Source organism: Adiantum capillus-veneris, chromosome 2 (genome assembly GCF_014529385.1).
Source record: "Adiantum capillus-veneris isolate H3 chromosome 2, ASM1452938v2, whole genome shotgun sequence".
NCBI lineage: Eukaryota > Viridiplantae > Streptophyta > Polypodiopsida > Polypodiales > Pteridaceae > Adiantum > Adiantum capillus-veneris.
The window spans coordinates 123,119,621-123,133,585 of NC_140932.1; the positions used below are offsets into that span (position 1 = coordinate 123,119,621).

Here is a 13,965-nt window from a genome sequence, read left to right on the forward strand (position 1 = left end):
AGACGATTTTTATCCCTCTTTAGGACCTGGGTACTCATTGTTATCAACTAATATCTCACCAAGGATAATATAAAACTTTTGGTGGAAAAGAGTGAAAACGAAAAGAAATTTTCTTACATTCAATAAAAAACCAATGTGTATGATACACATATACATGAGAGTATATGACTGCACCCTGGGAGCAGACATAAAGGGTCTGTATTAGTTTGTGAGATTTTCAAATACGTGCAAGGAGAATAATGGCATGTATTGAGCAATGCAAAGAAGGCAGTTATTAGCAGCACAGATTTGTCAATGCTAAATTAAATGTTTCTATGCTTCCAGCTCATCTCTGAGCCTTAGCGTTCAGAATTTAAAATTAAGTAACTTGGTGTGATTCATGTAAAGCTCAAGTATTTAGCTAGAATGCCCCGGTTCCAAGGTTTAAGGATTTTTTATAAAGCACGAAGTGGTGTTGCGCCTTCAAACTTCGCTGCTTAATTTTGGGGCTTCATTTTCAGCTTGTCATAGCTGTGTTTACGGGGGAGGCATGGGGTTATTTGGGGAGTCGACAGTTTCTAAATCAACTTGCAAATGGAGGGTCCTTTGTCCAAGGTTTAAACAGATCACTTATACATCAGGTTTGTGATGAAACTGCTCTGAAACATTGACCGATGCTACACAGAGTGTACTGAAGTTTACAGATTTCAATTTTTTTTCAGATTTTAGAAGTGGGTTCAGTAGGCCAGGCTGTGGAGAACGCTTTTTATGCACACAGCCAGAATTCTGAGGTATATGGACTCTCATGCTTGTTTTTCAAGCCCATAACAATTCTGCTTTTGGTTGACAAGATGGCCTCCATGAGCAGGCTTCAGCTGCCACCTTGGAGGTGTTAGAGGCACTACAAGTGGCAGCGTCTTCTATAAATTCAGAGGATGCCGCTGAAGTGCAGGTTAACAATGCAAGTACAACAAATCCAGGTTTACCTCCATCTTCCTTGATGCCATTTATACATGAGGTAAGACTTTCTGGTTTCCAACCTTGATTTGTCATCTTCCTTCTTCAAGTGTGCACACGTTTTGTCTATTGGGAAAATTACCAAAATACCCCTGAGCTTTCAAAAATTCCCAATATACCCCTCATATTTGGCCAAAAATTCCCAAAATGCCCTTCAATTTCTCCAAATTTTCCAAAATATCCCTCATTAACCTCACAAACATCTCCGAAGGCAATTTGTTTAGCATTTCTTCATAGGAAGATTGGTTCTCCCTCAATAGAAGATGATAGAAGTAGGATTTCAGTGATGGTATTGTTGGCACTTGAGATAAAATCGTTGATCATTTTTAGACACAGATGCCTCTATTTGTGAGCTCATTGGTGACTAGTTTTGTCGTGGACACTTAAAGATAGATCTCCATTGTCATAAAGATTAGACTATGCAAAAATTGGGGCAAATCCATCTCAAAATGATATAAGGGTATATTGGTAATTTTTGAAATTTGAGGGGTATTTTGGGAATTTCCACAAGGGGTATTTTGGTATTTTCCCCTTACTGTTTTATATTTCAAAATTATGATGTCCTTGAAATGTGTTTTCTTCACAGAACGAAAACACATCAGGCGTTGTATTAACAGAGTTTGACTCTGTTTTTATCAACAAATATTACCACAGTAGTCTGGATGTAAAAGGTGCGCACTCTTGTGTTTTATTTATAAGCTATTTGGTTTAGTTTTCCTTCTGGGTAATTGATGGGTCGTCTGTCTAGGTCAAGTCAATGTTTCTTCAATAGCTGCAGCGGCCTCTCTTGTTGCTCGAACTCTCTACCTTTTGGTCACAGGGCAATCAAATATCTCTGCAGCAGACTCTGATCTATTAAGTGTAAATAAGTCATTGATTGAGGAGCTTACCAGGTGTTTGTTGACATGCAACCCTGGAATGGCATGTGATTTGGTAAAATGGTTCATCACCCCTACTCAGACATGTCCAAATCATTATGTTGGAGTTTTTCTTGGAGATCCAACAGCGCCGCCTGTTGCCGAATACATCGATGATACGTCACGTTTCGTATGGAATTTTCTAGCTAACAGGACAGCCTCAATTATTAATGATACGGATACTAGTGCAATCATGGAATGCACAACAGGCTGTGCAGATTCTGAACAAGTATGTGTTGGATCTACCACGGAACACAAAGGTGTCTGTGTGCATTCAACAACAAGGTGAGCATGTTCTACTGGCTGTGTGTATATGCATTACTACTACTGGCTCTACTCTTGAAAAATTTATTAATAAGCTGGAGTCCTATAGACTAAGGTCAAAGGAAGCTATATGAAAGTTCAAGGGAAATACATACATATATGTATGTATATGCATATCACTACTAGCTCTGCTCTTGCAAATTCAACTGGCTCTACTCTCAAAAAATTCATTAAGAAGCTACATTCCTATAGACTACGGTTTAAGGAAGCTATAGGAAAGCTTAAAGGATAGGATGCAAGGATGAAAATGAAAACGCAGCGCGACCTTTTATAGGGGATGTACTAACTTTTGACCTTGTAATTCTCTCTCTTAATCTTCCATCTTCTGAGGCTGTTTCACCCTACAATTTAAACTTGTTCGCTTTAAATTGATTTTTTTAATTCTAGATCTGAACATGAATCAAATTTGTATATGTGTTTATGATTTCGCATTAGCATGAGTGTCTGCTAGAGATTTAAATTGAAAAAATAATGCATAGTAGAAGCATTGGGCTGGGAATTGAATTGGGGGGCCCTTCTATGGGTGCTGTAAAGCAATTTACTTCCCTAACTGAGTTTTATCGGCAGGTATGTGCCAGCCTATTCTACCCGCTTGCAATTCGCAGCATCTGGTTGGCGGGTTGTTCCAGCAGTGTCGGGAGATGTAATGGGGAATGCAGATCCTGTTTATACAGAGAGCTATTGGAAAGTGTTGGGTGTGAGGGTTTTCACAACAGAAAGCTCAACTTTTGATGCATGGATTTTGATTGCGGGCATGGCCATCACAACAGGGTCTTTTGTAATCTCTCTATTTGGGAAGTCTGCCTTCAGGAAGAGACTCAAGCATGCTTAAGTCTACAAAAGCACGAGGATGGCCATTATTCAGCAACCTGTCAGTAAGGGCCTTTGTTGTAATCCTTTTTTCCCCTTTCACACAAGGCGATTCTTCTGATATATACACATGGAGAGTAAGCTGTTTGTGCATGCACTCTCCTCTGCATAACACTTTAATTGGAGGGATGATTGCAATTGACTACCTTAGCATGGACCTGCTACATAACGACCGGAAAGATGGCCAATACACACACATTTGAGCAATGAAGAGATATTACTCGAAACAAAGATTGAAGATCACCCCCCTTGGGCTCATTATTTTTTCGTAGTGAGACGAGCAAAAGCTTGTATAAGTTTATATATAGATTCCCTTCAAATTTTGATTGATGGTTGCAACTTGTGATATTTGTCAAGCTGTACACAAGTTAGTATAAGACATTGTGCGCTGTGTACATAATAAGAAAATTCAATTGTAAGAATTTACATGTGAATTTTAGTCTCAATAGAAGTGTTTCTTGTAGATGGCGCTTAGTGTGGTTTTTTTTTTTGGGCGCTTATGTGGTTTTTCCTCATGTCATTCATGCAGGCTTCTTTGTTTTTGAGACATACTTGAAATTAATACCGCCAGGGCTTGAGTTTGCGCATATCGGTGCATATATAGTACACACACACCTTGCCCACTTGAAATACAGGTGGCTGAATGTGTTTTGAAACACGTCACTTGCAATAAGTGTGGGTATATTTGGACTACGTGCGTCAGGGAGCCTACCATTGCCAGTGATCGTAATCAGGCCCTGTTCATGAAGTCGTTCTGCTCTGAAGCACTCCGACAAGTAGGGAGCCTTGTATTCAGCACCTTGATGTTGTTTTGGTTCTTTATTTTGGTTGTAGTACCTTTGTGTGTGTGTGTGTGTGTGAAGCTTTGAAGCAAAATATACATGTGGATCAGAAGGCCATCACGCCCCTCCGATTCAAGTGGCATAACCACTATTAATTAAATTAAGTCTATTAAAATTTGTTTTGAGTTATTCAATACGGTCCTGGATTTTCCAGATTATCTACCACTTCTACTTAAGGTCATATGTTAAAATGTCTAGGTGACCGTTTTTTCAAGTTAAAGTCATGATTACGGTTTATAAAATGTTTGCATAATGGTACAGACAGGTGATCCTGGCCTCAAAGTGCCATATCCACCTACTTCATATCGAAAGCTGAAAGCCAACTTTCTTTTGAAATGTTTTCTAGATTCCTTTTGGTATAGACAAAGTTAAAATAGTTCCACACCGATCCTTGCCCTCAATGCCAGAAAGCCTAGTATTAAGAATCACAACCCAGATCTCACATGTCAAATTCAAGCTTCAACCATAAAGTAAAAACAAGGCTTTAAATGCCAAAAAATTTGACAAAGATGAGTTTAGTTAACACGGTCAGCTTTGAAAATTAGTTGGTAAGGTTTAATTAAGTCAAAACTATAGCCAAAATCACCAAGTCTACTACCATCAGGGCCTCAACCATAGCGTTAAGAAAGGTTTATAAATGCTAAAACTTAAACAATAGCAAAAATAAGTATTTTTCAAAGGGCAATTATAAACCATTGTAAATCTCAGCCTATGTTCTTTTTTAAAAAATAAACCAGTAATGAACTACAATAGTGTATAGTCCATAGTAAGCTCCAAATTTGCAAGAATATGTTTAATTAAATCAAACTATAGCCAAAATCACAAAGTTCACTACCATCAAGGCTTTAGCCATAGAGTTAAGAAAGGTTTATAAATGCTAAAACCTAAACAAATAACAAAAATAAGTCTTGTTCACAGGGCAAGTATAAACCATTGTAAATTTTAGCTTATGTTTTTTTTTGAAAAAAATAAACCAGTAATGAACTACAATACTATATAGTCCATAGTAAGCTCCAAATCTGTAGGAATACATAGTTTACTTAAGAAATTCAAGCAATCGCTGCCCTAGCCTTGTATTAATCAAGCCATCCAAATCAAAAGCCTAATGGTGAGGTCTAGGTATAGAAAAAAGCACCTGCACTCGGTCAAATATTCCTAGTATAAACTCGAAAAAGGCCAGTAAACTAAAGTATAAGTAGAATCTTCAAAAAATAAAAAAGCGAGTAAAGTCATATCTCTAGAGTACAAAAAAGCCAGTAAAGTTATTCCATACTCAGAAAAGAAACAAAATTATCCTATTTTACTCACATGAGTAGACTTCGGTATCAACAATGTAAGTGATCCCACGTATTAGTTATGGAGTTTATTACAAATGTACCTTCCATTTCGTTAGAAGAACGGGCACGAGAGGAGCCAATTGCTCGATCAGTGTCATAATGTACATGAGCACAATCAGGCAGTGGCACACAATGCTCATTACCAACAAATAAACCCAATATCAAGGCCCAATGAAGGAGTTAAGTGCAACATAAGTAGCAATGTTTGCAGTATTACCCTACATCCAATATTCAACAAAATGAATTGGTAATAACGATAGAGAAGCTGAATTTATGCTACCAAAACAACTCATCAGGTGGTTCCATGCACTGAAAAGTATACCAATATGCATATCATCACAGATGATAGATTATGTAATCCATTGAACCAATAAAAAACATCATAGGCGGTTCGGTCACCAACTTGCAGGGCATCACGTTTTTCTACCAGCTTGATATCAATCAGAGTAAACAACGCAATGATCCTCACAAATGGTAATACAGCCGCTCAAGGCTAAGTGAGGGTAAAGAAAACCCTCACCCTGGTTAAGTAGGCTCTCCATCCACCAGTGGAGTCACCTCAGTACAACAAAGGGAGAGGGAAAATCTCAACACGATCGTATATTGCAAGAGCATTGGCTCAATAATCCAATTCCAACTCGTCACACATCACAAGTGAAGGAGAGAAGCCGGGAGCACAAAAGAAGAGGAAGAGGAATACACTCACACACACACACTCACACACACACACACACACACACACACACACCAATATAGCCACACACACAGGTTGGAGGGGAAGAGCCGACACACACTGTGTGCCCCCTTTGTTTCTTCTCTATCTTATGCACATGGTGTACACTGCTCCAATCCAAGATCTTTCACTAGGCGAGCAAGCCAAATAGCTTCTTTGCATGCCTCACTCAATGCAACATACTTTGCCTCTCTGCTAGAAATGGATGTACAGTCCTGAAGAATGGATCTCCAAGAAATAGCAGAACCAGTAAATTTGTAAACCAAACCTATTGTTGATTTACGACTGTCAACACAGCCTGCATAATCACTGTCTACAAATCCCTGAATGGATGACTCTCCACAACCATAGCATAACCGTCTATCTGCAGTGCCATTCAAGTATCTTAGAATCGACTTGACAACATCCCGATGCTTTTTACCAGAGTTAGACATAAACCTATTGTGACAACTCTCACTGCATGTGCAATGTCCGGTCTTGTAGCCACCATGGCATACATGAGACTACCACAAGCTGAAGCATAAGGAACCTTAGCCATCGCAGCTTTTTTCTCAACAGATTTGGGACAATCCTTCTTGCTAAGTTTCAAATACGCATGCAATGTTGAAACGATCAAGAACCTTGTGCAGATACTCTTTTTGAGAAAGGTACAACAAACTCTTCTTATGATCACGAGTAATGCGCATACCCAAAATGCGATTGGCTTCACCCAAATCTTTCATGTCAAATTGACTTTTCAGCTGGGTTTTCAAGTCAACAATGTCCTTCTTGGAATGACTAGCAATAATCATGTCATTTACATAAAGGATAAGCATAATAAGCTGTCCATTGGGTTGTCATTTCACTTAAAGAAATGGATCCTCATTACTGCACTTATAGCCTAGGGAACACATAAATGCATCAAAATTTTGATACCATTGACTGGATGATTGCTTCAAGACACAAAGACTTTTTAGAAGCTTATAGACCAAATGTTCTTTGCCCTTTAGCACAAATCCTTTAGGTTGTTGCATATAAATCTCTTCCTCGAGATCACCATGTAAGAAAGCTATAATGGCATCCATTTGATCAAGCTCCACATCTTCAATGGCAACCAAAGCAAGCAACATTGTCAGTGTGGTCATGTTGACCACTGGAGAAAAGATTTTCTGAAAATCGACACCATATTCTTACTTGAAACCTTTGGCCACTAAACGAGCTTTGTAATTGTCAATCTTCTTCTTGTAAACCCATTTACAAGGCAATGCTTTGCTACCTTTTGGCAACGGAACAAGTTCCCATGTTTTGTTCTTTGCAATACTGAACAGCTCCCTCTTCATAGCATGTTTCCACTGAACCTTATGATTGGCTAGCATAAAAGATCACACCTATAGAGATGTCATGAAAACGCCCATACAAGAGTTTGATTTAGTCTCTTCGGCTGAAACTAAGCTTCCATCTTGGTTGAACAAAGACACTCCTATTTCGATGTGTGGAGCTTCAGAAAACGGGAGCTTAAAATGAGAAGAATGTATCTTAGAAAGGGATTGCATAGACGAAGCCTATGTACCTGAACCCTTTCCAGAGCATTTGTTTGAGCCATTTGAGTGGACTCAAATTTTAGCAACAACGGATGTATGTGTGAATACGTCAATGCCTACTCAATTTTTCAATGAGGACAGCTATGACATAATTCCCATCCAAATGATTTCAACCCTCTACATTGAAGATGAAATTGAGGAACCCAAGGACTTGATGAAAGCTCAACAAGTCTTTTCAGACCTCTACTACGATGCAACAGATGAGTTATAAGAACACTCAGCTACCTCAGAAGATTCGAGGTTAGAAAAAGAACATGTGAGAGCTAAGCTACTCTTGAAAGGAGGGGAGGAAAAGTTTTCTGACTTTCCTAACCAGAAACCGAGAAGACAAAAATGATATAGATGAAAAAGAGACACCAAAAACGTGAAAGCTATACCTATGCCATCAGTCTCTAGTAGAACACAGTTCCTGATGCAGATAGATGCACATGATTGTGTCAAGGACAAACCATCTCTCATTTGGGCCCCTTTACCATTGGCCCCATGTTGAGATAGATCCGTAAGCACATGTCTATATTCTAACCCTTGTTCCCGTTTATTATCCCATATTAAATGATGATTTTAATATAAGAAAATCATTTGGGTTGGTTAGATATTAGATATTTGATGACATTACCTCTCTCTTGAAATCAGGCGGATATGAGACTCTTTGAGATCACCATGGTTGATCAGAACTCGTACTAGCCTGTGTAGTAATTGGCTCGGGAGATGTTTGGACAGGAGGTGATACATCAAAAAACTTCACTTTTTGAAATTCAACCTCTTTCATTGGCTGTCTATGCATCTTAGTCTCATTAAAGACAACATCACTACTACGAATCACTGATCGACTTTTCGGATCCCATAAACGATAGCCAAATTGACCATCTACACCATAGCCAATGAAGATGCATTTCCTAGACTTAGGATCTAGCTTAGCACGCAACTCCTTGGGTATATGTGCATAAGCTTCACAACCAAATGTGCGGAGTTTTTCATAAGACAAATTATGTCCTGACCATAACTCAAAGGTACACGAAACTGTAATGAAGCATGTGGTGATCTATTGATCAAGTGCATGGATGTGTATAATGCTTCAATCCAAAACGCTTGTGGTAAATTAGCATGTGATAGCATAGACATAATCCGCTCTTGGATGGTCCTATTGATTCGTTTTGCAGCGCCATTTTGTGCAGGTGCATAAGGAGCTGTAAACTCACGCTTAATTCCCCTACTTGAACAAAAGTCTGTAAACTCTTGGGAGACATATTTATTCGTTTCACAGCACCATTTTGTGCAGGGGCATAAGGAGCTGTAAACTCACGCTTAATTCCCCTCCTTGAACAAAAGTCTGTAAACTCTTTGGAGACGTATTCTCCACCATTGTCTGAGCGCAAAGCTTTCAACTTACGTTCAGACTGAGTTTCAACACTAGATAAGAACTTCTTGAAGCTAGAAAAGGTCTCATATTTAAACTTCATGGCATAAACCCAAACATGCCGTGTTGCATCGTCAATGAATATAACATAATAGGACACACCACCATGGGTTTTAGAAGGCATAGCCCCACATAAATCATCTTGCACAAGGATAAGGGTTTTCTTTCTTTGTCAAAAGATTGTGTACGATGTGTCCGTGTTTGCTTTCCATATTGACAGTGCTCACAAAAGGGAAAATTTGAAAATGACAAAGACGGTAAGTAGCCCAAACGAGAGAGTGTCTCCATTCCCTTCTTTGACATATGTCCTAACCGGCTATGCCACAAAGCAACTGTTGGTAGCTTGATTATAGAAAGAGAATTATTTTTATCAGATACATAAAGAGGATAAAGTGATCCAACTTTAGAACCATGGGCTATAATAAGATGACCCTTCGCAACACGCCAAGCATTAGAAAAATTTTGAACTCATTTTTGGGCCTTTTAAGAGTGCCACATCATCAAAGTTGTACAAAAGAAAGCAACCCGGTAGACCCCTCTAAATATTGCTTAGAACCCCATGATATGACCTATCATTGGAAAGTTCTTGAAAAATGGATTCTAAAGAGCCAAGGTCTGAAAAGTTTGGATGACTTCTATGAAAGTTATGCCATTTTTTTTCAATCAGCCAGGTTTTGTTACCATTACGATAATCTAAAATCACATTTTTCTAGATCTACATGAAGGCAATGTCCGATACATGCATGCTATATATCAATAGATAGCATTTGAAGAGTAGATTCTAAATATCCAACCTTCGACAAGTTTGGATCTTATTTGCAAAAAATTTACCCATCCCCACTTTTTGAAAGCTATGCCACATCAACAATTCGTACAAGGCCCATTTTTGAGTCCAAACTTTTCCTAATGCTGCTAATGAAAAGTGACTTTGTAACCCAAAGTCATCAAGACGTCCAATCGAAATCAGATTGCGCGTCAAAGCTGGAACATGACACACATTATGGATGATAAAATTCACCCAATTTTCCATAACCATGGCAATATCACCTACACCAACAATGTCACAAGAGTAACTGTCACCAAGTGTAACAGAGCCAATGGTTTCCTCGTATGTAGTAAACCAATGCCTATGAGATGTGACATGCAACCAAGCACCCAATCAAGAATCCATGTATATGATATTTCACCACTAACAAGGAGTTCAACTAGCATAGAACTCTACAAAGATAGAGTTTCCTGTGCATCATAAAAGACATCATTATTTTCAGTCAACATATCAATGTCTTGTGCATCACTGTCATCCTGAACTATGTCCAGTTATTCAATCTTAACCGAACTCTTTGGTTTCTCCTCTTTATCATCATGATCTTTGCCTTTACCTTTGCCCTTCTCTTTGTCACGCTTCCAAGCATAACAATCCTTCTTTATGTGACCAAACTTATCACAATAATGGCATTGAATATTGCAGTGACCACGAGACTTTGATATACCCTATGATGCATCTCTATTGCTCTCTTTCTTGGAGTGACGTTGCGAATAACGGCCCTTTCGTTGCTTATCATCCCTTTGTACATAATAAGCTTCACTATAATGCGAGCTAGTCGTGGTCTTCCGACGCATCTCCTCTGAGTTACTAATAGCTGTGCAAAAGATATCCCAAGAGGGTGGCATTGAATAAAGGAAAAAGATTGCTTTCATCTCATCATCAATGGTCATGCACTGTGCACGAATCTGGCAAAAAAAGAATCAAAATCATTAATATGGCTGGCAACCCTAGCTGACTCCTTCATATGAAGGTTGAAAAGTTTTCGCATCATGAAAACCTTATTACTAGTCGTATCCTTTTTGTAAGTGTCGCATAATTTTCATAAAGCATGAGCAATCTCGCATTCTAACACTAAAAAGTACACCGACTCACCAAAGTGTAGTCTAATCGTAGACCTGCATAGCTCATCAAGCTCCTCCCACTGAAACTGAGTCATGTGCATATCTTCACTTCTAGCCGCATAGGCAATAGGCAACTTTTTCTTCTTTTGGACAAGAACATCATGCATTTGGTTCTTCCAAAGCTGAAAATTAGTGCCATCAAACTTCTTTATGTCATAAATGTCATGGTCTTTGCTAGTAGACATGGTGACAAAACTACCAAAAATTTTGGGAAAATCTCGAGAGAGTCTCCTTCATATTTGGGACTATGTAACCAAAATACAAAACAAAATGACCAAGTATGTCACTCACAAAGCATAAAAGATGGCAATGCCTCTCAAAAGCACACTGTATAGAGGCCAATTGAGGTGCATAAACTGTCAAACTCACTATAGACCGCCAACTCGGCGTCAAAAGCACCTATATCACTCTATGCATGTCCTATGGCGAGGCCTCATAAGGGATGGTCCAGCTACTTCTATCATCGAAGGTATCTCCACATTTGAGAATATCCCAGCTCAATGCTATCAACCCTCAACAATGTAGGTTATGTAGAAAAACGTATAGCCAAGTCTCATAAATGGCTATCATCCGGACCAAGTCTCAGAAATGGTAGGAACTGTCGTAGTAGCCAAAAGATGGCTCACAAAAACCTACAATGGCAGTATGCATGTAATGTACCCAACATTTTTCAATAAAATTATTTCATTTACTTTGAAAATATTTGAGGTCTGCATTTTATTAAGTCAAAGAGCATTCTAATAGAACGATCGGATAAAAAATCGGACTTTAGAACTATTAATTATGACCCTTATTCACTTGAAAACATAAGATTGATGGGAAACTTAAGTTGTAAGATTGTATCTAAAGATAAGAGTTGACTCTCTTGGAAAGAGAGAGCAATTTTAGGAAAGGGAGAGAAACTTTAGAAAAGGAGGAGTAATTTTAGAGGAGAAGGAGTAGGAGGAGTACTTTTAGGAAAGAAAGAGAGGAGGAGCTTAGTTTAGAGCTCCTATCTTGGAAGCCAAGTTTCATCTAGAAGGTTGGAAATAGCGCATCGAAATCCGTGTCCATTAAAAAAATAAAAGAATAAAAAAATATATTTTGGAACTGTTGGAATTAGGGTTGTAGAGAAACACACACAGCTTGGAGAATACGAAGGAAGCTCAAGGCACACAATAGAGAGTGTGTTACTTAGTGTGCAATGGAAAGATAGATAGCCCTAGAGTGATGGGCGTATATACAATGCACGGGGGAAAAAACCTCCTAAAGAGGGAAAAAATACCCCGGCGGTCCTAGTGTGTTCACACACATCACTACCACATGTATATGGTAACAAATCCCCCCTGGAGTGATGCGGTGAACGAGAGCTGGCACATGAGTAAAGGGAAGTGCCATGCCCTCAGGACAGGATCAATCCACAAAGGGGAGTAAGCCCAAAGATTTGAGGAAATCTTTAATCTTCTCACGAGACAATGCCTTTGTAAAAAGATCTGCAAGGTTGTCCTGTGTTGGCACATAAGCCAAGATGATCTCTCTTGCTGAGAGCCTCTCCCTGACATAGTGGTAATGCACCTCAATGTGCTTTGTGCGAGCATGAAAAACTGGGTTTCTCGCAACTGCCAATGCGCTCTGACTGTCAGTGTAGATAGTGTTGGCAGTGTCCTGTCCAACACCCAAATCAACCATAAGGCGTCTGAGCCATACACACTCAACTGTAGCTGTGAAGACTGCCCTGTACTCAGCCTCACAACTCGAAGTGGCCACAGTAGGTTGCTTCTTGCTCAACCATGATATACATGAACTGCCAAGCATGAAACAAAAACCCCTTGTGGACACTCGTGTGTCAAAACAACAAGCCCAATCTGAGTCCGAAAAAGCATGTAAGTCTGGCGGCAATGATCCCCCCTTGGGATAAAACAAGCCAAGATGTAAAATGCGACTAAGGTAGCGGAAAATCCTCTTGACAGCCTACCAATGCTTAGACCCTGGGCTATGCATAAATCTGCTGACCTGTGAGACTGCAAACTGAATATCCGGCCTCTTGTTGCATACATAAATGAGGCAACCAATAGCAGTTTGGTAAAGAGTGACATCAACACGATCGCCAACATCATGTAGACTCAACTTCAAACCTGTTTCCATGGGAGTGGCAATAGGTTTGCATTCCTCAAGTCCACACTTACATAGCAATGTCTCTATGTAACTTTTTCTGACAGAAGGCAATACCACCATCACATTGCTTAAACTGTATACCCAAGTAATGATGCAACAGCCCCAAATCTTTCATCTTGAAAGTAGCATTCAAATCAGCCTTTAATATGTCTCTCATTTGGTCCAGTGATCAACAAATCATCAACATAAAGAACCACAATGAGAAGTACATCACCCTCACGCTTTACATACAATGTGCTTTCTGTTGGACTATTACGAAAGCCTTGTTTGACCAAATGAGTGTCAGCTTTCTCATACCAAGCACGAGGAGATTGCTTCAACCCATACAAAGCCTTCTTACATTTGCACACTTTGTCTTCTTGTCCTTTTATGACAAAACCGCGAGGCTGCATTACATAAACTTCCTCAAATATGTCACCATTCAAGAAAGCAGTAACAATGTCTGATTGATGTACATCCCAACCAAAATGAGCTGCCAATGCACATAGAAAACACACAGTAGTCATACGACAAGTGGGAGAAAAAGTCTCTTCATAATCTATGGCTTTTTGCTGTGCATAACCCTTTGCAACAAGTCGAGCCTTATGGCGATCAATCTCACCATCCGGCTTGCGTTTCAACTTGTAAACCCACTTCGTACCAATGGCCTTTTTGCCAGGAGGCAAATCACGTAAAGCCCATGTGTCATTTTCTATGAGTGCATCATATTCTGATTGCATGGCAGCCATCCAATTTTCTGAATTCTGTGCTTCATCAAAAGACAGAGGCTTCTCAACATCATGTAAGCTAGACACAGCCAAATCATAAAAATCTGATGCATAAGATGCATGGTGAGAGCCTGAACGAGT

The 13,965-nt window shown here is 39.3% G+C and overlaps 1 protein-coding gene across 2 annotated transcripts in view; it reads left to right on the top strand.

Moving 5' to 3' along the window:
- LOC147463520 (Zn-dependent exopeptidases superfamily protein) overlaps positions 1-3,541 on the top strand; it is a 61,008-nt gene extending 57,467 nt beyond the window's left edge. For both annotated transcript variants that reach the window (XM_086489519.1, XM_086489517.1), the window contains 6 exons: positions 501-620; positions 702-770; positions 848-997; positions 1,583-1,667; positions 1,745-2,198; positions 2,805-3,541. In XM_086489519.1, coding sequence (XP_086345645.1) covers positions 501-620; positions 702-770; positions 848-997; positions 1,583-1,667; positions 1,745-2,198; positions 2,805-3,069 — 1,143 coding nt within the window. In that variant the 3' untranslated portion in view covers positions 3,070-3,541. The remainder of the gene's footprint in view (positions 1-500; positions 621-701; positions 771-847; positions 998-1,582; positions 1,668-1,744; positions 2,199-2,804) is intronic.
- The last annotated feature ends 10,424 nt before the right edge of the window (positions 3,542-13,965 follow it).